The 27,695-nt window shown below is 41.8% G+C and overlaps 1 protein-coding gene across 1 annotated transcript in view; it reads right to left on the bottom strand.

The window, feature by feature from the left end:
- Window positions 1-8,961: 8,961 nt before the first annotated feature.
- The window catches only part of csrnp1b (cysteine-serine-rich nuclear protein 1b), a 38,005-nt gene continuing 19,271 nt past the window's right edge, over window positions 8,962-27,695 (bottom strand). Inside the window, exons 2-5 of the mRNA XM_067252146.1 lie at window positions 12,861-13,064; window positions 11,692-11,960; window positions 11,285-11,587; window positions 8,962-11,075 (exon numbers count right to left, since the gene is read on the bottom strand). Coding sequence (XP_067108247.1) covers window positions 9,996-11,075; window positions 11,285-11,587; window positions 11,692-11,960; window positions 12,861-13,064 — 1,856 coding nt within the window. The 3' untranslated portion in view covers window positions 8,962-9,995. The remainder of the gene's footprint in view (window positions 11,076-11,284; window positions 11,588-11,691; window positions 11,961-12,860; window positions 13,065-27,695) is intronic.

The following is a 27,695-nucleotide window of genomic DNA, read 5'->3' as shown; positions in this document are numbered from 1 at the left end:
AGCTTTAAAAAGTGCATAGGTCACTGATAACAACAAGATAGCCCCAAAAAACATTGCGGGTAGCCAAAACATGAAGCGCATATTGTGAACAACCAAAATAAGTGCCAAAGGGAAGAACCACAAGAGCATGTAGTTAAACATGTTACAATTAAACAACATGAATGAAAGTGCAAGTGTACCTGTAGAAAAGCAAGCAACAGTAAAAAATATTTCAACAATTTAAATCAGTTACCACTAACCAACAAGAGCAGCAAGGCTCTGAGCAAGAGTCATTGTGATCCTTGAGGAAACTAACATGGGGTCCAGCAAACCATTCCTAAGTACCGTTGTACTCCCGGAACAAGTGTGTCTTGAGCCTTTTCTTGAAGGTGGGGAGACAGTCAGTGTCTCTGATGGATGTGGGGAGTTGGTTCCACCACTGAGGGGCCAGACAGGAGAAGAGCTTGTGTTGGGACCGGGCGCTCTTGAGCGGTGGGACCACCAGGCGGTTGTCTGAAGAAGACCGTAGGTGGCGGGTGGGGGTGTAAGGCTGCAGGACTTGATGTAGTCGGGTGCAGTCCCGTTCACCGCTCGGAAGGTCAGTACCAGGGTCTTGAATCTGATGCGGGCTGTGATGGTTAGCCAGTGGAGGGAGATGAGGAGCGGGGTAACATGGGAGCGTCTGGGTAGATTGTAGACCAGGCGGGCCGCCTTAATTTAGAACCCTGGTCACTGTCCCTCTCAAAGCGAGCGTAGAAGGCATTCAGCTCGTCTGGTAGCAGGACAGAGGACTGGGTCTCACTGTAGCCTCTCCCTTTGTAGTCTGTGATGGCTCTAAGTCCACTCCACATGTGCCTGGGGTTAGAGCCATGGTAGCTGGACTCCACCTTGGTTCTGTAACCCCTTTACGCTGCTTTGATGGCCTTCAAAGGTTGTATCTGGCCTTCCTCTACTGATCAGGGTCCCCAGAGTTAAAGGCGGCAGACAGGGCTCATCTTGGGCTAGGAAGTGTTGCAAAGACTGAAAGTTGACAGTCCTTATATGAGACAAAGTTGGAATACAACATTCTCTACCTGGGATCTATTGTGTCGTATAGAACGTGCAGCCGATGTGTGAAATGGCTAAACTCACTCCTCAAGTATACCTAGCCAAAAGTATGAGCATTTGTGATGTCAGACATTGATGTTAGATGAGAGGGCCTGGCTCGCAATCTGTATGGATTTCCGCTTTGTTCATTGGGTTAAAATCAAGCCAAATTGAATGGAGGCGTTTTCCTTGTTTTGGGCTGGAACCTTAGTTCTACTGATGAATTAATTTAGCTTGAGTATAAAATGTTACTATATAGACAATTCTGTGCTTCGAACTTTGTAGGAACATTTTGGGGATGGCCCTTTCCTGTTTTGGCTTGATTGTGCTCTTATGCACAAAGTGAGGTCCAAAGATCCATCTGCGCAGTAGTGATCGGGTGTTGGAGCCGCTGTATCGAGGTCCCACTCATACACTCGCCCGAATTGCAAGCACACAATAACCCATTTTTATATCGTCAAATAACGAATTGAAAACAAAATGATGAGAAAAATGAGCAGTTGAACACACATCAGCGGGATAAGAACTACCTTAAATTACAGAAACCATCTTTGGGAAAAAATCATTTGACGTGATTTTTTTGTTTGGCTCATGTCCCATCCGCTAACATGGAGGGGGTGGGATTTATGACCTATACTGCAGCCAGCCATTAGGGGGCGATCGATATTTTTTGGCCTCACTTTTCAGAGCTACCGTCCAGTGTTTTACAGTCTGGCGCAAACGTGTAGCGCACTAAGCCAATCTTCAGGCTACAGCTCTTACTTTGAAATATGTTTAATAGTGGCCCCTCCTTTCACCCCCCCTCACTTATAATCTGTCCAATCAGCGAACAGAGGGAGTGGCTGAGAACGATGACGTTGATGTCGTGCATTAGTTTGAGTTGTAGTTCAGTAATGGCGGCGGAGAAAGATGCGAGCGAAGCTATTCTGCGGTTGTGGTAACGCAGCCGAATATCCATAAGTTAAAGCCGGAGCAAGAACAATCCTTGCTGAGTTTTGTTGGTGGTCATGATGTTGTTGAAGTGGAGAAAAAAAGGTGCCGGTACTCGGTACTCTCTTGCATTGGCAAATTATTATGACATTTGAGATTTCTACAGTGAAAAACAAAACTTGGAGATATTTCTGGTACAACAACAAATTATTGTTAGCCTATTTATTAACAACATAAATGCATAGCCTCAGGAACATATTTTATTAGGGGGGTGGCTTAATGTTCCGGGGCGGCAGGGACGGACTGGGCGTAAAAATAGGCCCTGGACTTTTATCCAGACCAGCCCACCAGAACCGGCCCCCGTATACGCCACCACAGCTGCCTGTAATGCATGCATAGTCTGTTTGATGTGATGCTAGTTCGGGAGTTCGATACTTAAAGGCCAACTTTTTTGGCCTTTATTTGAGCGCAAAATAGTTTTTTGAGCTTTGTGTAACATAAAAATAGAATTTTTTTTAATTGGTAAAAACTTGTCTAGTGAAAGCTATGTCTTTTTTTCTCTTTATTTTTCAGCCCCACCCTTACGTTTCTTATTCTGGTTTTCCATCGTTATTCTTCTCCCGGTGTTCCCGATGGCCAGTCCGCTACTGCGGGGCTATTCCGCGGTGGTGGATTTTAAAGTAATATTATTATATATCAGGGGGTGCTGCAGCACCCGCAGCACCCCTAGTTCCCGCAGCCATACATAAATGTATGTATTTATTTAAACAAGTTTGAAGCTCATGATTCGTGGCCTACCCGATGTTTCTGGTTGGACTTGGACCTCTGTTGACGTGTCTGGCTCTGGCACACGCGTTCTTTTAGTGCCTTTCTGAAGACAGGCTAACATAATTCCTTGCAAACGAAAGTCGTTTAGTTTCTAGGTTTGAAAGCAGCAGTGAAAAATCTGTTTTACTCAGGCATCAGCTGATGCTGTCTTGATAACTTTTTCGAATCTAGCATACCGGCACGCAAGAAAAGGTGCCGGTACGCAAGAAAAGGTGCCGGTACGCTTAAGAGTAAACTGTAGAGGTGCCGGTACTGCGTACCGGTGAGTACCGGCCCACTTCGAGCACTGGCTATGACCATTAGCTCATCACATTCTGTCTCAACACTTTTTGAGCAACACACTCTTTCCTCAAGAAAAACACAAGTGGTGAGTTATTGATCCATTGGTTGGTACTAGCTCATCAACTTCATTTTGATGACAATTCAAATATTCTGGTGAGTATCTCATGTATTTGTTATTTGCTCTTTCATTTTCTCTTTCTGAGCTGTCCTCGGTACATGTCCAGTATATAGCTTGACAGCCAGATAAACTCTTCCTAACATCAAGACTCTGAAGACAGTTAACTCCTTGTCCACAGGTTTATTGAAGTTGCAAGGAAAGAGTGAAACTGAAACATACAAGGATGCACAATTAGCACTGATCCCGCGTCTAGAACCAAACATGCGTTAGAACATAACACCATCACTAGCAACGTAGATCGTAAAAGCAGATAGTAAGTGACAGACTTATAACAACAAACGTAACAACGTAACATCGTTACAAATAAAGCTCAGTAAGTAACAGTAAGTATTGTCAAACCATTAATACATACCTACGATGCTACAACAGACGTAAAGGCCGAATTATACTTCTCCGACTCCGTTACGGACAGACGGCGTCGGACGGATTGTTTGAATTGTTTTCAGCACCCACAGCCTTCGCTGCCAGAAGAGTAGGTGGCGCTGCACTGCGATGCTAGCTAGGTTATCGAAAAGTCGGAGCAAATTTACAAATTAGCCGTTTCATCAAAAAAATAAGCACATTTTCAGCAACTACACTGCCCATTTCTCGTCACATTTTAATTCAGATGCTGATTTACATGTACTGTTTAGCTGAAATATGAATTGTAAACTTACAGCAATGGCGGTCAAAGGATTCTGTTTGTCTTGTTGGTCACGGCAACCCCGCCCCCGCCCCTGACGCAAGCGTTTCTTAATATGGACCAATCACAGCCAAGAGGTATCCGTAAATTGATGGACAGACGGATAGTCAGGAAAATCAGTAGGTGCACGTAGAGCTCTCCGAGGGGCTCGGAGAGGGCGTTTCACGTCGGAGAGGGCGTTCCCTGTGTCCGTGAAAACGGAGTACTATAAATCGGCCTTAAGGCCACGTTTACACATAGCCGGGTATTTACAGAAATGAATATTTCTGACCCTCCGTTTTCAATAATAACATCATACACACAAGATGGTTTTCAAAAAAAATTCTGTTTACATGAACCCGCATAAATACGCCCCCGACCGCCATCATAACTATGCCAAACCTGTAGGCGGCAGTGTAACGAGAAGGATAAAGCCATGCAAACCAATCAGAATTCTCAAAATATTCGCCTCTACTCGTCAATATAAAAATCAGTTGTGTTTGTAAATACAAACAGGCCAAAAGGGTTTGCATTAACGCAGAAATGAGCACTACCGTAACAGCATCCATGATAAGTAAGCAAACTAACTGTAAACATAGGACGCTCACATGACGTGATGCATTTTTAGTCGCATACTGTGACGTTTGAGAACCTAAAACTCTGTTTAACCAAGTGCACACGCAAACACAAAAACAGAGTTTTCAGAAATCTCCACTTTGGCCGGAGTTTTTAGAAATGATCGTTTTCCGTGATAAAACCTCAGTTTTCGTGTAAATGAAAGGCCAACGGAAGAATTTGCCACCTTCACAGAAAGTGAAGAGTCGACTATCAAACCAACACACTTTGGTTTGTGGTCTATGACAACAATGTGTTCTGTTACATAATATTATAGCTAAAGCATTGATCATTTTATTGGTGAAAATTTATAGGGTTCTACGTTTAGTAAGCAATAACTAGCAAACACTAAAATGATAAAAAGCCTACACATCTAGTTTGTATCTTTCTAGTTATATACTAAAATGTCAAATCTATTTAATCAAACCACTACAAATTATTTAGGCTATGTCTGCATGTGACATGGAAAATACATTACAGTATGTTAAAATTCCTATTTAAGAAATGTTAATTCCTGATGGAAAGTGTCCACGTCTGAATATTTCATACATTTTGCAATCTTAAATGCAGCACACTTAAATCGAAAGCACCCAACAAAAGTTAAGAGCCAACAGATATATTCTAGAAGACTCACCCTTACTAATCATCTAGAACAGTATATAAAAATCTATTTTACAGTGTAAGGCAGAGTTTCTGGGTACATGTACAGCTTGTGTCTCGGTAAGGTCAAGAGGTCATGAAGCGAGGCCCCCTCTGAGCAGAATATAGCATGCAGTCCAGACAGTGGGGAGACAGTGAGGAAAATCATGTACAAATAAGGCTTATGTGATTAACGACTACTTCACCTGTTGAACGTTCTAGTGTGTCAATACACTGACCACTGAAGACCCGTTAAGGAAGCAATTCTGTGCAATCTATATCTGTACAGTCCAACTCGTGTATTTAAGCACGATTGAGAGACAGAGTCTTCACTCATGCCATCAGCTCGTCTTGAACTGATTGTTTGATCCGGGCCGCTCGACTAATAAACCAAAGTCAACTCCTTTCCTTTGTCGTGACTCCTTCCGGCCTACCTTCTCCAGAATTTACATCTTTTCAAACAGTTACTGTTTGGTTGGTTGCCAAGGAGAAAATCGTAAACCTCAAGCCTGTGCTTGGCAAGCATGGGATTCTCATTAAGAAACTGGCCAGCAGCATGGCAATATGAGTCTTCCCAGTCAGGCACACATTTGGTGTGCAATTCTCACTCTCTACAGGGCTTTAATTTGACATTCAAAGTTAGGTTCATTTTTGTTGTTGTTTGGTCAGTTCTACGACTGCTAAAGTGTGTGTACTTTTAATGTAAACCCGAAGTGTGTGCTTGTCTGTATATGTATCATATATAACTTTTAAATTACAAATAAAGCTTCTATATGTCCCTGGAGGCCCGACTTGAATTTGCAAATAAAGTAAACCTGTTACTGTATATTGTTCTTCTCTCTCAGAAGGTTGCGGTTCATGAGGACCAAAACCTCACAACATAAGAACAGTTTCTTTCCATCTGCTACTGGCCTCTTCAACAAGGCCAAGGACTCCCACTGACATTCATTCATTTATTTAACTATTATAAGTCCATCTAATGGCAATTACACTATGCATAAGCCCCCTTATATCAGTATCTGGTTGCACCACTCACGCTGCTCATTCTTATTCTTATATATATTTTATTTTACATTTAAATTGTTTTATTCTTAGATTTTTTAGTTCTTAGAAATAGTAAACTGGTCCTAACCAGACTCTTGTACATTTCATTTGTACAGAGAGTCTGGCCTCGCTCCATTGACAAGCGTTGACTTCCTTGTAGGCGGGTACTCCGTTGAAGTTTAAAACTATTGGATCTGCCCAGAGCCACTCTGATCTGCCATAACCAATCACTAGCGTTCACCTTAGCCAATTCTTTCACCACTACTGTAACAGAGCTAGCTGCCGTAGCTGGAAAATCTAACTGTTCCTGAACCCCGTGGGGAGGAGGGCCACAACATCATGGCCACCAACAAAACTCAGCAAAACTTGTTCTTGCTCTGGCTTTAGCTTATGGATATTCGGCAGCGTTGCCACAACGGACCGAATAGCTTTGCTCGCATCTTTCTCCGCCGCCATTACGGAACTACAACACAAACTAGCGCACGACATCAACGTCATCGTTCTCAGCCACTCCCTCTGTTCGCTGATTGGCCGGTAGAAAATTAACCGGAGACATCTGACTTGCGTACCTCATGGCCAGACCTAGTACAGAAGCAAAATCAAAATTGAGCGGAAGTACGTAGGAGGGCACAGCCAGGATAAAGGCCGTGTGCACACGATTATTTTTTCTACAGGTACACTCTTGCACTCTTGTGGGGAGTTTCATGTTGTTCAATTGCAACTTGTTTAACTGCATGCTCTTATGGTTCTTCCCTTTTGCACTTATTTGGTTTTCCACAATGTATGCTTCATGTTTTGGCTGCTCGCAATGTTTGGGGCTATCTCGTTGTTATGATCAGTGACCTATGCTCTTTTGTAAAGCTCTCTCTTGGAAGTCGCTTTGGATAAAAGCGTCTGCTAGTAAATTTGGGTCATTATTTGACTTGCTATTTTTACTTTGTCTAGGTCAGAGTTGGCGAACTCTGATAGCGTACAAGAACCCTGGTCGCGTGAAGTATTTAAACAAATATGTAAAACAATCTGTATTCTTGATCTGAGGCAAAGGATCTGTTAACAGAGTGTATGGTTTTATATATACAGACCAGGGGTGAACCAAATGTATATGTTACTTTTAAGATGCATGTTTAAAGTTGTTTTCTCTCTTGAACAGAGATCTTATTGGGATTTTTATTTTTGTTTGAATTGTTTATCACTTGTATTATTGTTTTAATTGATTTTATGTAAAGCACCTTGAGCTACAATTCTTTTATGAAATGTGCTATATAAATAAAGTCTTACTATATAAATAAAGTCTTACTTACTGCTAAATGCATAAACGTAAATACCGTGATAAGTCACTTATTATTGGATGGCAAGGTTCCCCGTTAACATAATATATGTTAATTGAAGGCAAAGCAAAGCTAGTTTATTTATATAGGCCTAGCACAATTCATACACAATGGCAATTCAAAGTGCTTTACAAATGAGCCGAAGTGTAAGTGTAGTGCGTATTTATTAAAACAAACAAACATATAATAATGTGTAAAATAATGAAAATTATTTGTTGCAAAATTATAAAGGAGAGAAATATTCAATTTTAAATTAGAACGGACGAAAATGGTATACCCACTTATTTTGCGCAAACATGTCAGCTCTCAATTGTGTGCAAGAGTGCTCTTGGGTGTGCGTAAATTCTGTTCTTACCTAAGAACAAATCCCAAATACGAAAACATTGATGAATACCAGAATCTTCGTGAAAACTGCGTAAGTGGGATTTAAGAACAAATTAGTTCTTAAGAACATTTGGTGAATGAGGCCCATTGGTTCCAGTGTCCCTCATCTGTCCAAACGCATACTCTTTTTAACCTATGTGCTGCCTTCGGGTCACATGACCCAAAGGTTAATAATGAACCATTGTTGTGTTTACCCAATTTTACCCAGTACAAAAACAATTAAAAATAATTTTATTTTAACCTTTGCAATGTGGGGGGTCTGAGACAGCCCAACGGTTAAAAGAAAATGCTTCACTTTGTTTTTGTATGCGGTAAAGTTGTCGCAATACGACGGTGGGTCACAACGACTGATGGGTCAGAATGACCCAAAGATAAAAAAAAAAGGTTAAAAGAATCTCCATATTGAAAATATCTTAAACAAGGACCCATTGAGGCAACACATACAGACATACAATGTTGAGGCTTTTTGCATATTGTGATAGAAATTGCATAATATATGCAGTTTATGTATACAAAAATCTTTACATTGATCATTAACAATATAACAACATTGACCACATCCACACCAAGATGGGTACAATCACCAATTTAGTTTTAATGGCATTCTTATAAAAAATCTGTAACGGATGAGCCTATGAAAAATACTTCAAAAAGCTGGACAGCAATAGTCTTCATAAGTATACATTCCTCTATGATTCATATTTTAGTTCATAGTTCATATCATAGTTTCCACAATTGAGAAGTATGCATTATGCAACAATTTTCTAAATAAAATAATTTGTCAGAGATACAGATTAGATTTCATTCATTGAATTAGTTACAAAATTAGTGTTATTTTCTATAGTTTCAAAGACAGCAACAACAATAGACCCATACTTCTCATGATTCAGTAATTAAATAGGTCCACAGTTTTCAGTCCCACGACTGAAATGTAAGCACTGCTTGCTCACACTGGCAAACACGGTAGCCAGGCACAATGAGTAAATGTCAGCTTAATGACCAACAGGCAAGCGGTAAACCACCCATTTTATTGCCTTCAAATAAAATGTCTCATTCTATAAGAACTAGTGAAATAATAAACAAAATAGTTCACCAATGCATTATATTTAAATTAATAACATATATATATATTAAAGACTTGTCCTGTTTCCCTGATGCTTCTCTGTAGGCCTAAAGAAAAGGGGGGGAGGGGAATTGATAAGGAGATAGTACTTCTGGGTAAAAATGTCAAACCAAAGTGCCCCTTCAATATGAATGATATAGGTCATCATATGAAATAAATACAATAACATTATGAATTAAATACATTAAAAATAAACATGAGATATTTCAGCTTCTGTTTTGAACATCACTTTCAACTGAAATCATTTTGTAGTTTAACAATCTCATAAATAATAACCCCATCCTCTCAACTGTTGAATCCATCCCAGAGAATCAAGAGAAATTTTGAGGATAATGACTCCCCTTTAGAATCAATAACAGAGTTGACCCCCATCTACTCAAGTCAACTGTGACAGAGCCATACAACCATGTAGGGGTCAACATCATGACCGTGTCAGTTTCTAGGTAGGCCCACTCCTAAACACAGCATCAGTCACAATACATTGCCTATAAAAGCTACAAAAAGTCCCTGAGGTGCACATTCAACAAAGATTCCCTTTCATGACACCAACAAGGCTTATGCACAACACCTTTTGGATGGAGTTTTAAGTTTGGTTGAAAAAGGATTTGACAGGCAGTATCACTCTTAAGATAATTTCAAAACAACCAAATTGAGCTTGTATTTCTTACACAGACTCTTAACTGAAATGTAATTTTGTATCTCATTAGTCCCAACACTGCTTTGCTCACATTATGAAGACAAGTATGGAATCGTGAAAATTATAAGCTAGAGGGAGATCACAGCTTTGAACCGTGAACATCAAAAACAAGTTTATGACAAGTTTGACATTACTTGACATCAAGTGACAAGTTTTTGCACTGACAGCCCCCACCCCCCTTTTCATTTCCTATTTTCAAATCCTATGAACATTATGTTGTGTTACCCTTTCACAGATTCCATAACAGAAAGCTTGAAGGCTTCCTCTAACAACTGATTGTCTGTAAAAGTAGCAGGGGATTCTGGGACAGATTCTGACAGGCCAATCAGAGACTCCAGAAGGCAGGTCCCCGGGTCACTGGCCTGAAGGAGGCTGGGGTAACTAGGCATCTGGAACTGAAAGAAATTGTTGTGTTCGTATTTTTTAAGGGAGTTGTAGAGCGAGCTCGTCCCCAGACAGGGAAAGCCATCAAAAAACTCCAGGTCTGACTCGGAGGACAAGCTCAGGTCCATGCCATAGCTGAATGACTGGTCAAAGGACGGTGAGGGAGTGCGTTGAACACTGCCACTGTGGAAAAGACCATTGCCCTGGTTGGCGTTCTCGTCCAACAGTTCCGATATTGTTGCTGCCCGACTGCTCATGTGATCATCTATAGAGTCTAACAGGGCGGCATCAATGTTTTCATTCTCATCAGGGAACTCTGCCGAGCTGAAGCCTCCGAACAAGGATGTGGTCGACTGCTGCAGAGCTTGCTGCTTCTCATGGCAGTTTGTCACACCCCTGCAGTTGATGGTACAGTCTTCATTGTCAGCGTTGCTGAACCTCAGGATGCGGCTTAGGCTGCTCTCATCCACACCCAGCGGGAAGGATTCCTCACCTGGGCTACGCTCCCCTGCCTCAGAGTCCTCGTGGGCAGAGGAGCCCGAGGACGAGTCCGTCATGTCGCTGCTGCAGCTGTTCTCCCCACCCGCCGCCAGTTCTGTGCAGAAGTGGAAAGAGGTTCCGGTGGGGAGAGAAACTGTTTGGCAGGAATGATCTGCTTGAGGTGGGAGCCCCAGGGGCTTGCAGCTGTGGCCGTAACCGTGGTTAGAGCAGTCTAACTGGAAGCCATTGACCTCAAGCTTCCCTTCCACCTCCTCTTCCTCTGGTTCAGAGTGCTCCTCCAGACGTTTCTCCAGTTCCAGTTTCATGATGGTGTGGATGTAGTGGGTCTGCACGCGGCTGGAGTTAAACTGTATGCGGCCTTCCGTGTTTCCGCAGCCATCCTTAGTGCAGCCACAAGGGAAAGACGAGTGGTCCATCTGAGAGAGAGAGAGAGAGAGAGAGAGAGTCCAAAGGCACTTTCAACTACTGAAGCTGTTTTAAGTTTGGAACACTGCAACCGAAAGGCATGTTTAATCATAGCATTTTTATTGAGTCAATACTGTAGGTTTAAACTCTTTCCCCTCAACCATTTGATTCATAGAATTTAAGCCTACTCAAAAAAAGGTGAATGAACGGCGTTTCTCACCTGACATTTGATACCAGCCAGGCTGCAACCGCAGGTCTCGGGCTCGCAAAAGCCCTGACAGTTGCAGCCGCAGTCTTCACGTGACACACGCAGCTCGTGCAACTGCCTCTTCTCTTCCTTGTCAATCTTCTTGACGCCGGCAGCTTTGAGGAGCATATGGCGCCGCTTGGACGAGTACGGGTGCAGGAAGGAGCCATCGTCCAGGCAGGTGCCGGCGGTGCCCAGGTCCAGCTCCTCCTCTGGGATGTCGTCTACGGTCAGGTGCTCTGCCTCCTCACTCTCCTGCGTGCCGTTCTTGGTCAGCTGTAAAGGGATGAGGGATTATTGACAAGGCTTTGAGATCTATTCTTCTTCATCCAAACAATCAGACAGTGTAACTGGCCAGAGATCTGCACAACCAAGCTCACCTTCAGCTTCAGCGCCTCCAGCTTCTCCTCCCTTAGGCGGTCCAGGAGCTTCTTGCGGCGTAGTACAATCTGCTCTGCAGCAAACTCTGCCAGCGTGTAAGTGCGCAGGGCACTGTGACGCTGCACCATGCCCAGTGAGCAGCCCCCCCGGCTGGGCACGCTGATGAAGCCCTGGCAGTGCTGGAAGAAGAACACAGTCACCTGGTCAAAGGTCACGTTGGTCCCACGCTCCCGCCGCACCCGCATTGCCTTCTTCAAGATGGATGTGGCTGATGGACAGAGAGGGGAAAACCAGGGTTACGATACGGACAACTAAGAACAAATATAGGAAAACACTCACATCCGTTTTGGGGAATATAAACACCGCCTATTTCCCCTCTGCAATTATTAAAGCTTCCTCAACTTCTCAGTAGTTGCTTTCTCCTTTAATACCACTAGGTGGAACATGAATTATCTTAACTTCTGTATAAGGTCTGCTGAACAAACTTTAGAGACACATCCTTGCACACAAGTCTTTGTGCCATTACCTATTGTACCTTCAATAAAGTACTTAAGAAATCTCCCTACTCCTAAACCTTTTATTTTATATCCCAAACAACAACTCCTCTTTTGTAAACTACATTAGGATCACAAACTTTAGCAAATCAATGCTTTCAGTGAGAGCTAGCCAACACAAGTGGACAGAATACCCCACCCCCCTCAAAGTGGCTGCAGTTGTATGATCAACATTATTCTGAGAAATTGTAGTTACACACACCAAATTATCCACCATAAAAACATAAAACTTTGGGAGTTACTGGATACACATACACACACACAGCTTGATATTTACACCATTGAGTGTGTGTATGTGTGTCATTGCAAGAAATCTATACAGCCTGCAGCAGTTTGACATTCATGCTTGTGACATCTGTGGAGATAAATGATTGCCTCACCACTGCCGCTTAATCTGACAGCCAAACACTGATCTTCTCTCAGCACCCACACTGTCTTATGCAACAAATCTGTCTGTTTAAAAAAATCTGAAGTCTAATGATCCTTTCCCTCCCATGTTCCTACATGCCTTCCTCTCTACCTCTCCCTTTATCACTTTCTCTCAGTCTCTCTCCACACTTGTGCTGGGTGCATGCCCACTACTCAGACAGGCCTCTGCGTGTTCCAACACTCACTGTGGAAATGTGTGGCTGGGGAGCTGGGGTTGCTGGGGGTGGAGTCCAGTGTGTCAGAGTAGCAGCTCTCGCTCTCCGAGTCCGAGCCGGAGTAGGCCGAAGAGGAGAGTGAGGATGACGAGGAGTAGCATGGGTCCTCCTCCACCTCCTCGTACTTCCTCTTGAGAATGAGCCCACTCATGGTCGCTAGCATTGGGGAACGATCTGTGGGGACACAAAAGGCAGGAGGTATGTTAGCAGTGTGTCTCGGTCAAAGTCAAATATATACAGACAATTGCCTGTAATCTAATCCATAGGTAAATTATAAACAATTTCTAGAAATGATTAGATTTTCTATTGCTGTTCTTGTAAGCTGTGGCATCGGATTCCTGGGACCCGAGGGCTGCTTGCAACATATTTAGGTCTATGCACAAGGTAACAAGTTTATGCACTCCTGAGAGCCGAGGGAGAGGGAGAAAGAAGAGAGAGGAGGAAAGAGAGACACACAGGAAGTATTTAATCAATCCCTTCCCCCACAACTCAACAATTACTGGATCCTTCACCCACTTCCAAATCCCATCAGGTCAGCAAATACATTGATCGCTGAAGAGAAAAAGCAGAGAATGAAGAGAACACAGGACTAACGAGAGAAAGAGAGACATAAGGGGGAGCAGTAGGTCTGCCACCTTGTGGTGGATTGTAAGATCTTAAGTAGTTGAGATATCAAAATACTATCATAAACTTGCCCATTTAACAAGTTTACAAAGCCCTCATAGTAAACACGTGTACAGCTCACTTGCAACTCCAACACACATTTTTTTAGGTGGTCCTGTAGAGAGGCTACTGATTCAGCAATAAAAACAATCAATCCTTTGAGAGGACAGTGGGGTATAAGAGAGAGAGACAGACAGAGAGGGGGAGACAGAGACTTGCAGAAAGGGAAACGCTGGCCAGACACCAATCACCACTCTGTTAGCCTCTCAAAACTTGAGAAATGCTGCTGCCTCATTCCCTCTTTAAACACACTGCTGAGTTGTGGCTGCCTGTCTATCCCCCTTTGTCCTCATCGAGACAACACCCCTGTTTCCTTGTGTTCTTGCAGTAATAATTGTGTTAAAAAACAGGACCACCCCAACGGTACTTAGGAACGGTTCGCTTGACCCGATGTTAGTTTCCTCAAGGATCACAATGACTCTTGCTTAGAGACTTGTTGCTCTTGTGGTTAGTGGTAACTGATTAAAATTTTTGGTTCTCGCTGTGATATATTGTTTTATTACTGTTGCTTGCTTTTTCCCACAGGTACACTTGCACTTATAGCTGTTCATGTTGTTTGGTTGTGACTTGTTTAACTACATGCTCTTATGGTTCTTCCCTTTGGCACTTACTTTGGTTGTTCACAATGTGTGCTTCATGTTTTGGCTACTCGCGATGTTTTTTGGCTATCTTGTTGTTATGATCAGTGACCTATGCACTTTGTAAAGCTCTCTCTTGGAAGTCGCTTTGGATAAAAGCGTCTGCTAAATGAATAAATGTAAAATGTAAATGTAAATGAAGTTCAGAAACTGTTGAATACACAACCCATCAAAAACAGAGGTGTGAAACTGCCAGAATATCCCTTCTCTGGAGACTGACCAAGTAAACCTATCTTTGATCTAAAGGTAAGAAGTATATGCTTGGGAACATGTGTGACCTTAATACGATTAAGTTATTTGTATGAAGTTCTATCCACTAATTGAGGTAAAACATCCTTCTAAAGCTTTTTCAGGTTTTGTGGCTAGGACTTCTCATGTATGCACGCAATCACACACCATCTTCATTACTTCTGGGAAGTGAGTTGCTATCATGATTACCAGAAGAGTCAAGTCATCATAAATTTGTGTCCTGGCTGTAGCTACATCACGAACGCCAGAGCAGGACAGGAGAGAGGAAGGAGGACTTGAAGAAGGGAGTAGCCAGAAAAAGCTGGGTTGGACTCCAGCAGACAGATGTACAGGAAGTAAGGTTCACTCAGAAACAAATAAGTCTACATCTACCTGTTGAGACTGGATTTGTCACCACGTCTAGCTAATACCACCAGATGCTGTGTGCTTTCCAGTGAAACCTTTTCTGCGAGGCCTCAAGCAGGCTTGGTACACAAACTGGTACTCTGAGTATTTTGGGTTTTACCTAAAATAACACTTTAAACCTTCTACAGTTTAGCAGAACACTGGCAAACTTTACTGGTAGGAGGTACAGTATACATTCTCCCTTGGAAAAGTAGGATCCATTCTGTCCCCCATACAGCATCCATCTTGTAAACATTTGTTCCTGATTGTAAATGTGTCAGATACTCAAAGACAAGCACAGACAGAAAGTGGCAAAGATAAGACAAGGACAAACGAACAGAAGGTGACAAAACACACGCAGGCAGTGATATATACACACACACAGTGGTGTGCCAACAAACTAAACCATAGCCTAATACTTCCCTTGGCGGCCGGGAAAAAGTGGCAAACGCCAGGATTCTCTAACCCAGCTTCTATCGCCTTTCTCATTATCCAATTTCTTAAAGGGAACTTCAGTTCACTTGCAACTTGCATTATTAGACAAGTTTATACAGTCATCAGCACTGCAAACAGTGGCCTCCTCTTTATGCAGCACAAAGACTCCGTTTGACTTGCTTGCTGAAAAGGTCTTGGTCAAGAGGTTAGGTCCCTCTGTGCTGGCATGCAGTGTAGTGTAGCAGTAGGGTTTGTGGGAGGTAGATGGGGTCAGGATGAATGGATCACCTTGCTGTTAGTGAGAAAACACTATTGGCCCGGACCACTAAGGGGGATGACTTGAAAGGCTTGGTTGACCTCTCCAGTCCAGTTCCCAGAACATCTTCTAATAGAAGGAATAAAGGACTAGTGATGCAATTCATGGAATAATTTGACTGGGAATTGTGTGTCATGTCTCTCTTCTCATGACGCCTCCTCACATCACCAATTGGTCCCATTTGCATTGTGCTGCATTACAAAACACCTGGGATCAGCATATGTTGATCATCTGGTCTTCTCACCTGATGGGGCCGTTGTCGCGAAAGCTACACCCACACACGCAAGTCTGTCCACACACACAGAAGAGGGGACACATGGGCTCACATTACATTTCCCCATGGCCCAGCCCTTTTCACAAAAATGAAAACAAAGCTTTATAACATCCCCAAGGGCAATGTAGAGCACCAGCTAAGCAAAGTATTTTTAATTAAAAGCTACAGCTTGAGGGGGTTTCGGAAAGGCAGGGGGTAGAGAGAGAGTGAGGAGGGAGTGAGGTCCATGGAGTCATAAGTGGGTCATTGTCTCTTATGGCAGTCTATTTATTTAAATAGTCATTTTCTCAAAATGTATTTATAAAAAATTCTTAGAATGAGCATAAATCTATTCTGAAATATATTACTCTTAATCAATTAAAACATACTAACATGTTTTAAATAGGGCTAGCTGTGAAACAAGCAAGATTCAATTGGTTAAAACGTATGAGATTGGTTTACATGCAATTTGCAGGAAGTGAAATCGTTTTGAGGTGGAAATAACCTCAGATTTCGCTCTTTCCCGACCGTTTCTCCTTTCCACCATTTCACCTCAGCGCTGTCTGCCAGGAGGATCGTGACTTTTGTTTCGTAACGGTAAGCTATCTGAAGCCATCCAACTTTTCTGCTTGTAATCTGTCTGCGTACTTATGTTTTTACTAGTGCAGTTAATGCCTATCACACTGATATAAATATATTAGCAATCAAATCCAGTAAATCCGTCATTATTGCAAAAATTTTCGTCTGGTTTGATAGCTAGCTCTAAGTATCACATGGTTAATGCTAGAACCATCAGCTAGGGTGGCTAATTTGCGGCTGGTGTCAGTGAAATAGGAACATATAGAGTATATTGCCAACAGTAAAATATTTCTAGCGAGTGCTGTTATATACAATTATATACAAAAATTATATATACAAATTTGCAGGTTTTTCCCTGTTCCAAATTTAGGATTAACCATTAACTCTGCTGTGGGTCAGCGTGCATGCAAATGCTGTTTTTGTGCAGGAATGGCTACTCAAGTACACTGTGTCCAATCCCGACCGCCGTAAACTCCTATTGTCCAAACCCGAACGGGGTTTGGACACTCAGTTTCCGGTCTTTTTGCCAGCATTTACTTTTGCGATCGCCAGCAAAGTGTAAGTTGTATTATTTTAGGCATACCAAACAATCTACGTGTCAAATTTCATGAACATATATGGACGTTTACATGTCTAAATAATATAGGAAAGTTACTTTGGCCGAAAGACCACTCGGCGACACTCGGGCGACGCTTGGGCGACGATCTTTACTCTGACAAGCGTGTCTGTGTTGTCATCGTACTGCTACTATATGGGTTAGCATATGAGTGTATTTCAACGCTAGCTTAACACTACTCTACTACGCTCTCAACGAAGGCAGTCGCATTTTCTTTCCCTCTCCTCCCCCTGACCTTCCCTGCTTGCTTCCCTGCTTGGCTTCTATCGTATTGTCTAGTTATTCACGGAGAAATGCTCTGAAGTTTCAATCATTTGGATAGTTTTTGAAGATATTACTCAAAATCAAATACTACAAAAAGGAACAACCTGAGAGGACTGAAGCCCAAGGAGAACAGAAGTATTTTGGGCTGCCCTCCAAGACTGACCACAGGCAAGCCAACTAAAGCTTGTTCCCTGTAGAACTATGGCTTGTAATGACTGCAAACAACTTACTCAGAGGATAGTCGAACTGGAGCTAAGAGTCAGAACCCTCTTAGATATCAGAGAGACCGAAGACTTCATAGATTCCATGCTACCTAGCCCGGAGGCTAAGCTACCTGCCAATGAGCCACCCTTGGAACCAGCTTTCTCTCCACCGGCCGTTGGACCGGATGAGTCATGGCCTGCTCTCGGCGCTAAACCAAAGAGGCCTAGCGCCGCTTCTACCTTCATCAGAGATGGGACTGTCACCAAGGATAAACAGCAAAAAAAGCGAGGCAGAAACTCTTCCCGCATCACCTCTCCTCCTGTCACACTCAGAAACAGTTTTGAACCACTGGGAACTTTCTCTCCCTTGTGTGTGGAATCCAAGGCGAAGAGGCACAGGAGTGCTAGCCACGCAGCTAACAAACATGAAGGGCCCAGATCGCCGACACACCATGATGGTAGCTACTACACACATGCAAATCCAACACATCATCGTCTGCTGCGACCGGGAGTTCCCCATTTCACTCCAAGCCCCTCTCGGACCACTCGGGGCGCTGTTCGACCCCCTATCAAGCCTAATCAGACAACAATATCACAGGATTATCAAGATCCAAGGTATGCTAAGACTACCCACAGCCCATCAACACTTAGAGGAGCTAACACTGCTAGCACTATAGAATCTACTGCTAGCACTAACGCAGTGTCTAACCTTGGTCTAGCACAAGGTCCTATCATTGCTAACCCAAATAAGATAAGAACTGGCCCCGCAGCTACTGATAAGGCAAACGTTAGAAATGCAAACACAACACCACATATGGCCACTATCTTGATTGGAGATGCCATGACAGCACATGTTAAACTGGCAAAGACAGAAAATATTTGTCTTAGCAACACATCTGCCGAGGAACTGTCCTCAGAGGTACAAACAATCCTCAACAATAAACCAAACAACCCTAAGATTATCATCCACACTGGCTCGTTTGATATCCTACACAAGAAAACTGGCACTGAGATACTTAAAAAACATTTCACCCAGCTACTGAACACACTTAACAGATATCAAGATGTATTCATCAGTGGACCGATTGCATGCTTTCGCAGAGGAAAAGAAGCCTTCAGTCGACTACTATCCTTCAACACATGGTTGGCATCTGTCTGTCTGACACACAAACTGAGATTTATCGATAACTTCAATGTGTTCTGGAACTGTGCAGACCGTTTTCAAGCTGACGGACTCCACCCAAACCGTAGAGGATCTCGACTACTAACAGCAAACATCAATCACGTGCTCCTGACCACAAATCAAGCTTCTCTCCCTATCCCTGTTGTGTCTAAGCTGACTGACGCATCCCAAACAACCTCCCATGGAACAGAACATTCAAACAGCCTCCTGCAAGGACATGGGCCCTGCACAGATCTGCACCCCCCGGATGAATTCCCTTGTGATGGAACAGCTCAGTGACAGAGACTTTCCCAAAGAAAAGCTACGCTAGGACAGCCACCATGCTATTTCATTGGACATACCAGTCATCATCACAAACAGAAAATGGCATGGTAAAATGCATGGTTACAAACCTGAAACTAGTGTTAGAAGTCACAGAACTAGCCATATTCTTCCAACAGATTTATCTACCCATGTTTTATCTGTTAATACCCCACAGATGAAACTGGCCCTTCTAAATGTTAGATCACTAAATAACAAAACATTCCTAGTTAATGATCTGGTCAAAGAAAACAACTTAGACTGCATCTGTCTAACAGAAACCTTGCTAAACAATGACACGGCAACAGCAACTTTGATAGAAGCGTGTCCGCCTGATTACAGCTTTCACCAAGTTTCAAGGACATCAAAAAAAGGTGGAGGAGTCGCAGCTATTTTCTCCTCTAAACTGTTGTTCAAAATCACTGAGCTAGGTGAATTCACATCATATGAATATCTTGCTATAGAGCTCAAAACCGAATCAATACTTTTTGTTATTATATATCGGCCACCCAAGCACTCGCCAATATTCATACAAGAATTCTCTGAACTATTATCATTATGTGTCACTAGATATGACAAAGTAGTTTTAAACGGAGACTTAAATATCCAAGTAAATAAAAAAGCAGACCCAAGAACTATTGAGCTCTTAAATCTCCTTGACAGTTTCAATCTAACTCAACACATAACAGACCCAACACACCGGCACGGAAACACACTAGATCTAGTGATAACAACTGGACTAAATATCAATAATATTTCAATAACTGATCTACCCCTCTCAGACCATCATTATATACTTTTTAATGTGGAAATTATCCTAACAAAAACCAAAAAAGAATTCTTAGTCCATAGAAGATATTTAGACGATACAGCTATGATGACATTTTCGGAACAATTTGCTCTATATGAGCCGACTTACCATGATTGCTCTCTGAATGAAATGGTAGAGAACCTCAATGATGCACTATTATCTGTGTTAGACTCTGTTGCACCACTGAAAACCAAAAAGAAGTGCACAAGCAGAACCTCCCCATGGCTGAGAAATAAAAATGTTAGTGAAACGAAAAGAAAATGCCGTGCAGCAGAGAGAAAATGGAGGAAAACAAAGATCACTATCCACTACAATATCTACAAAGATACACTAACCACCTTTAACAAAACCATCCGTCTAGCAAGGAGAGAATATTTCTCCAACATTATTACAGAAAATGCCAGAAATTCCAGAGTTCTTTTCTCCACCATTGACCAGCTGCTAAACACTGTCCCTGCCCCACCTCCATCCTCAGCAGTTAAATGTGAAGAGCTTGCTTTGTTCTTCAAGAACAAAATAACTTTGATTAGAGCGAGTATTATTAATAGTGGGGTCGAAACGACATCAGTAGATTCTGCAACATAACCATGAGCACATTTACCTGTATCACACTTAGTGAACTTTCCAAAATTGTCAGCGAATCTAACTCCACAACCTCAGATATTGATCCTATACCCACAACATTCTTTAAGCGAGTGTTTGATAGTGTCTCAGGTCCGGTGCTAGAGATTATAAACACATCCCTTAGAACTGGCCTTCAAAACAGCTGTTGTAAAGCCCCTATTAAAGAAACCCAAATTGGATAACAGTCTACTTGCAAATTACAGACCAATATCAAACCTCCAATTTATTAGTAAAGTACTGGAAAAGATAGTTTTAGTCCAATTAAATTCTTTTCTTGAAGAAAATAACATCCTGGAAGTCTCGCAGTCAGGTTTCAGGAAATATCACAGTACTGAAACTGCTCTCACCAAAATAATTAGCGACCTCAGACTAAACTCTGATGCAAATAAAGTCTCTATCCTTATCCTGTTAGATTTCAGTGCAGCATTTGATACAATTGATCACGACATCCTAATCAATAGACTGGAAAAGCTTATTGGGTTCACGGATAGTGTATTGAACTGGCTGAAATCATATATCACAGGAAGGAAGTTTTATGTTAGTTTAGGTGACCATAGGTCCAAGAAACATGAGAACTGCTACGGGGTTGCTCAAGGAAGCTGCTTAGGTCCATTACTTTTTTCTCTTTATATGTTACCACTCGGCGACATAATCAGAGAACATAACATAGATTTCCATAGCTATGCGGATGACACACAACTATATATATCCACTGAACCCAACGATGCAACGGCCATCAATTCCATTACAAACTGCCTGTTGGCAATAAACAAATGGATGAATGATAACTTTCTTAAATTAAATGAAGACAAAACCGAAGTCCTACTATGTGGCCCCAAATCCAAAAGAGAGATGCTTATTAAGAATCTTGGAGGCTTAACCCCCTGTCTTAAACCAGAGGTGACGAGTCTCGGCGTAATCCTGGACTCAGATTTGAATTTCAACTCTCACATTAATAAAGTGACCAAAACAGCTTTCTTTCACCTGAGGAATATAGCAAAGGTAAACCAAAATGATGCAGAGAAGTTAATTCATGCTTTTATATCCAGCCGGCTGGACTACTGTAACGCACTTTTCACTGGTCTTCCCAAGAAAACCACTGAAAGACTACAGCTCATTCAAAATTCTGCAGCTAGATTATTAACCAAAACTAAAAGGAGAGAACACATTAGTCCTGTCCTAGCTACTTTACACTGGCTCCCTGTTACCTTCAGAATTGACTTTAAGGTCCTTTTCCTCACATACAAAGCTCTACACGGACAAGGACCTAGCTACATTGCTAACTCCTTTATAAACTACACACCAGCTAGAACACTGCGATCATCAAATGCAGGCCTATTAGAGGTCACCAGAAGCAGTCATAAGAAGATTGGTGATTCGGCCTTTGTCAATTACGCCCCAAAACTATGGAACAAATTACCCATAAATATTAGGGAAGCTAACACTCTAGACATATTTAAAAGACAGCTTAAAACCTACCTTTTTACCGAAGCATTTAAGTAATTTTATCTCAAAAGGGTTTTCCTACTTTTTAAAGTTGTTTTCTCTCTTGAACAGAGATCTTATTGGGATTTTTATTATTGTTTGAATTATTTATCACTTGTATTATTGTTTTTATTGATTTTATGTAAAGCACCTTGAGCTACAATTCTTGTATGAAATGTGCTATATAAATAAAGTCTTACTTACTTACTTACTTACTTTGTCTAGCCAATGAAAATACACGATCATGTGTGACGTGATCTGTAGTCGAGGGGAGGAAGGGATGGGGGCTAGCAAACTTTGAGAAGAGTTCAACAAAACATCCAGCAGGTGGTGGTATACAGTCAAATTGAGATTTTATCGCATAGTTTGGAGATGTTGAAGCGTGATATCTTATTGTGGAGGACATAACTACGTCCCCGGATATGTTGACAGCATTGATGGTCAGTTTGGTGACCCTGGATCAAGTTAATATCCCTTTAAAAACAGCAGCGGCGAGTGTTTACTACGAGGATAGAAGTGCGGTCGGGTTTGGACAAGGGTAGCGCACGGCTTTTTACCGGCTCTAGTAAAGGCTAAGCTAACTCTACATTTCTTAACAATATTTAGCTCGAAAGGTAAGAAGTTAAAGCTTAACGTGAAATCAGTAAATCAGCTGAAAACGTGATGCGATAATTTTTTTCAATATTTGAAGTGGCATTTTATCAGAATGTTAGCTAAAAATCGGTCGGGATTGGACACAGTGACGTTAGCTAGCTAGCAAGCAAGCATGCTTTTCTCAAGTGCGTTAGACAACGTGTCCTATCTTTTTTGTTAATTGTTTTACAGTGTGTGCAAATGTAATTTTTTGTTGCATTTTGTGTGCAACATAATGAGTTGACTTTGCTAGTCTACCTTGTATATCAGGCGCTGTTGTTAAAAGTAATAAGTTATCTTGCCGCCTAAAAGCCTTTGCACACTGGACTTGTTTTTTTCCTGCGATCAATTTGCACGTTAAAGACATTTTTCGAACCTGTATCCAGACAGTGCAAGCTTGCACATCAGAAACGTTATTTCTCTGAGCGATTTTGCAGCATTTTTTTAATTTATAACTGAGGTACATTTTTCTGAACAGCATCATCTGGATACAGGTGTGAAAAATATTTGGTCAACCCCAAATGCTTTTTGTTTCTAACTATCATTTGTCTTTTACAGATGTGCTTTTCTCTTGAGTTTCTCCACTTTCTATATTTCTTTGAAGGGCAACCTCGATAATCAAGTAAGGATCTGGGCTGTAAACACATTTGTGCCTTTTCAAAATATAAATGTGTTACTGACACACAACTAATACACCTATTTGTTTGTATTTACAGATGCTGTGTGAATGTAGCCATGTAAAGTATGTGACATCTCATTACCTACAAGGTATGGATTGTTAAAACATTTTAGGCTGAGACATTTTCACTCCGGCCGCACATGCCGCTATCCTTGTGTCTATGCAGATTGTCCATGTACATTTACAACTTCGAGTTACACATATCAAACACACAGGAAGCTAGAAACAGCAGATGTTCAGTTAACTACTTTCTCATGTCAGACGTGCGGATGTAAGGAACTGTCAACTGAGAAGGAGTACTTTACCCATGTAAATCAACATCTTAGGCAGTATGAAACCATAACTTGTATGTTTGAGGGATGTCTGTATCAGACAAACATATATGGTACGTTTAACTCGCACAAACAACGAAAACATAATCCCCACACCCTAAAAGACTTTAAAGCAGGTGTGGTTAAAGTCACTGCTCAAGTGAAGCAATCTGGCACTCCTGCAGATGACAGACCCTCATCTTCAGACATATATTTTGGTACGTCAGATGCAGATAGTGATGTTGATACTTCAGATGACCTTCCAAACGTTATAGAACAAAAAATATGCTAAATTTTATTGAAGTTGGAAAACATTTTTCATGTTCCGTTTGACTTCCTAAACAGCTGTGTAGATGTTTGTGTAGTGTCTCGCGTAGGCTACAGCGTTGAAGTGAGCTACAGTACACTGGTTTGAAACCACAGGTAATGGTAATTTCACCAACAAATCGTTTACTAATGTCAGAATAAATCCTACAAAATGTATATGTGAGGAATGTTTATTTTAACGATTGAAAACAGATAACGCTACATCATAGACCACTGTAGTATGTGTTGCCCGGGCAACACAGGCTAATGTCATGATGCTAATACTTCAGTGAAATAGTAGACTACTGTTTCCGGAAGTAGATGTACTTCCTTAATAATATCAGCTTATATTGTACATTACACATCACAATTGTGTGTCATATCACAAAGTAAAATGAGTAAATAGTTATCACCCTGGCCTCTTTGCTTGTGGCGTTTCTGCAGCTGCCTTGCAGTAAAGCTATAGTTAGCCTAGCTATCCCCCAAGTTAACAGATGCGAAACGAATGTTCTGCCAAAGGTAGTCACGCGTGTTTTCGTGACGTTAGTGACGTTAGTAACGTCAGTGACTGTGGCTAGAAAATTAGCCACCGTTAGCTTCACTTTTCGCCACAAAAACGTAACTTGAGCCTAAACCATGCAACGGAACGTAAATCCCAATAGAAGCAACTCAATCGCTACCAAGACGAAACTTTTGACACCTAGGTTGTCTATGTAGGCCAAATATTGACTGAGTTTTAGGGGGCGAAAATAAACAATAATAAATATATATGTGAGAGAACAAAGGTTGTGCTCTCGCCGAAGGCTTGAGCACAACCAAAAAAAAAACGTTCTCACATAATACCACAAAGCTATTCTTTAAAAAAGACAATAGGTGGCAATGCTCATGAGAATTGGAGCTTAATACGTTTGCTTCCATTTCCAATAGGAGACTTGATACCAGAGGATGAGCTTGCTTGGAAAGTTATACTAGATCTGAAGGAAATTGTAGAGTTAGCTGTGGCACCTGTTCATTCTGATGTCAAAGTGTCTGAGCACAGACAGAGACTACTTGAACTTGACCCAGGTGTAACAGTGAAACCTAAACACCACTATCTTGAGCATTATCCACACTTGATTAGGTGCTTTGGTCTACTTGTAGGTGTATGGACGATTCGAAGCAAAACATAGCTTTTTTTAAACAAGTTGCCCGACACACAAATAATTTCAGCTATATTGCACTCTCACTGGCAGCAAAACACCAACAATTCATCAGTTATCACATCCATTCATCCAGTCTTAGGACATCGAATTTGGAAGTTGCAAATATCTCCACAATCCAGGTTGATGTTTTGAGTAAGGAAGTTGTGTTGGCTCTCAGGCAAAAGTATCCAGGTATCAGTCAAGTTAATCTTGCAAAACAATGTCACCACTAGAGGAATAAATTACAGAAATGGAATGGCATGTGGTTCAACTGCTGGAATGCCTGAATTTGCAGAAATTCTCCAAATGTGCATAATGGGAGATGAGTTGAGTTTTATTGTTCGTTTATTTTGTGCTTGGTATAGAGATCATTTTAGGGCCTTTCAGTTGACTTTGTCACCAGGTAGAGAGGTTGCCCTGGTTCAGCTTGAAGAGCTGACTGATTGCTATCCACTTTCAGCCTACACTGTTGGATACAAACGTATGGTAACACTGAAGAGGCACATCATCATCAAAGGTTTGATTTTGGATGACCACAGGAAAAAACATTAATACTCTGTACCCCCTGGATCCGGCCCTGTTGAGCACACCCAAAGAATAGATGAGCTAGCAGCTTATGCCATGAACGCAAATTTACTTTTGGTGTTGTACCAAAATTGGTGACAACCTTTTAAAAACTGTGACCAGGGAGTGCTGTTCAAATGGCTTGCTATAGCTTACTGTTCAGCCGTTCAACAAAAGTGTTAGCTACTTCAACTTAATAGCATGTAGCAATGTACATTTATATAACTCTTCTCAGATGCAAAACATGGTGATGTTGTCTGAGCTGCTTGTAATAATGTTAATATTTATAATTGGCTACCTAGTCATAACTTTGTAATATCCCTAATACCAGTCCTTTTGGTGTGTTTGTATTTGCTCTATAGATTAACCAAGCAGGCAGTGGCGGCAGGGACTTTGCAGAGGCAACTCAAAATGTATCTCCATCTATTATCTTATACCACTGCCAATATACTGATTGCTGTCTACCTTTAACTATAGCCTGTATTCAGCAATGTGAGAGAAATACAAAAGTTTAAAAATGACAAAAGCACAATTGCGTCAGCAAAACTGCATATTTGCCATCTGATAGTTCAGCACCAAGGATATTAGCACCGCGAAGTAACACACAATCAATGGTGGGAAAGGAAAACATTTATTCTTGACAATAAGTAAGTATATTTATTGTAGACAAAAAGAATAATGCTAGCAACTTATTGGTCCTTCACTCAGTGAACGTTGTAAAGTTTTAACGTGTCTGCTTAAAAGGTAAGGGCGAAACGTGCCAAATTATAATAATTATATTAAATAAATAATAAATAACAAAATTGGGTCATCTTGCTTAACAAAGCCCCAGTAATTACATTTGATTTGTTCATATTTGAAAGTAGGCTAACACAAAATAAAACTACTGTAGCATCATTCCGGGAGTGTTATTTTAAAATGTTAAGGGATCGCCGTGCATTTTCTTGTGCATACTGTTTAACCACACCTTTTAGATCGAGGTTGCGGGCCCGTCTGTTTTCGATGCTGAGTACTGCCAACCTTGACAGTCTTTCTTGGGACATATTGCGTCTTAGATAGTTCTTTATTATTTTCAGCTTTGAAAATGACCTCTCGGCAGAAGCCACTGTCACAGGTACGGTCAAAAAGATCTTTAGTGCTGTAGCAACTTTGGGGAAACTAGAAAGAAGAGAGTGGTGTTTCACATAAAGCAACTGAGTGATATCTTTAATTGAGCTGCTCTCCTCAATTGCTGGCCTCAGCACGTTACGGAAAGAGAGTAACTGTAAAGGAAAGTCTGAGGACAGGTCATCTGAATATTGCACTGCCAATAAATTGGCCAATGAGTATAGATCATCATCTTTCACTAACAACAGTTCTTTAGGGCTCAGAAATTGAAAGCGGTTTGCAATTTCTTACATTCCTCTAAACCGGCGTCCAAGTTGTGTGGTGGCAATGTCAACAGTAGCGTAGAACACAGACATCTTGAAGTATTCCTCTGCATTCTGAAGCCGTTGGTCTTCACTGAGTTCATCGAAGTGCCTTTTTGTACGCCGTGCACGCTTTTTGTTAAAAGAAGTGCTGGTGCCCCATGATACTGCTAGGGTTTGCGCTGTTGCCTTGATGTCTTCATACTCCCCCATGAGCTTGGTCAGTGTGTCGATTGCGTTTCTTCAGAATCAGAATTGGTTTTTATTTGCCATGAAAGTTTGCACAGACAAGGAATTTACTTTGGCAGGAGAGCCTACCTAGGCAGCCATTTTCGGCACCAACTAGAAAGTTACAGCATAACATGAGGAGAGAGGAGGAAAGAAAAAGGTTCCTAGAGGAGTACAGTGTGGGAACAGACAAAAACCTCAGCACATAAGCACAACAACATTTAGAAAAACACGTGACTTGCAACGGGGAGTGGGGGGGGGGTAGACAAGCAGCATCTGGACCTGCAGCCATGGTAGGCGCTGGACACAGACCCGCCAGCCACCCTGGGGAAACAAGCAGGCGAAGGCGTTGGATGGGGGTGGGGGGGTGGTGATATCTGTAGTAGGTGAAAGTTAATGTGTGAGTAGGTCTGGGTTGGCGCCCTCGACCT

Source organism: Osmerus mordax, chromosome 15 (genome assembly GCF_038355195.1).
Source record: "Osmerus mordax isolate fOsmMor3 chromosome 15, fOsmMor3.pri, whole genome shotgun sequence".
NCBI lineage: Eukaryota > Metazoa > Chordata > Actinopteri > Osmeriformes > Osmeridae > Osmerus > Osmerus mordax.
Note: the sequence above shows the minus strand (reverse complement) of the source record. Positions and strands in the feature narration are given on the sequence as shown.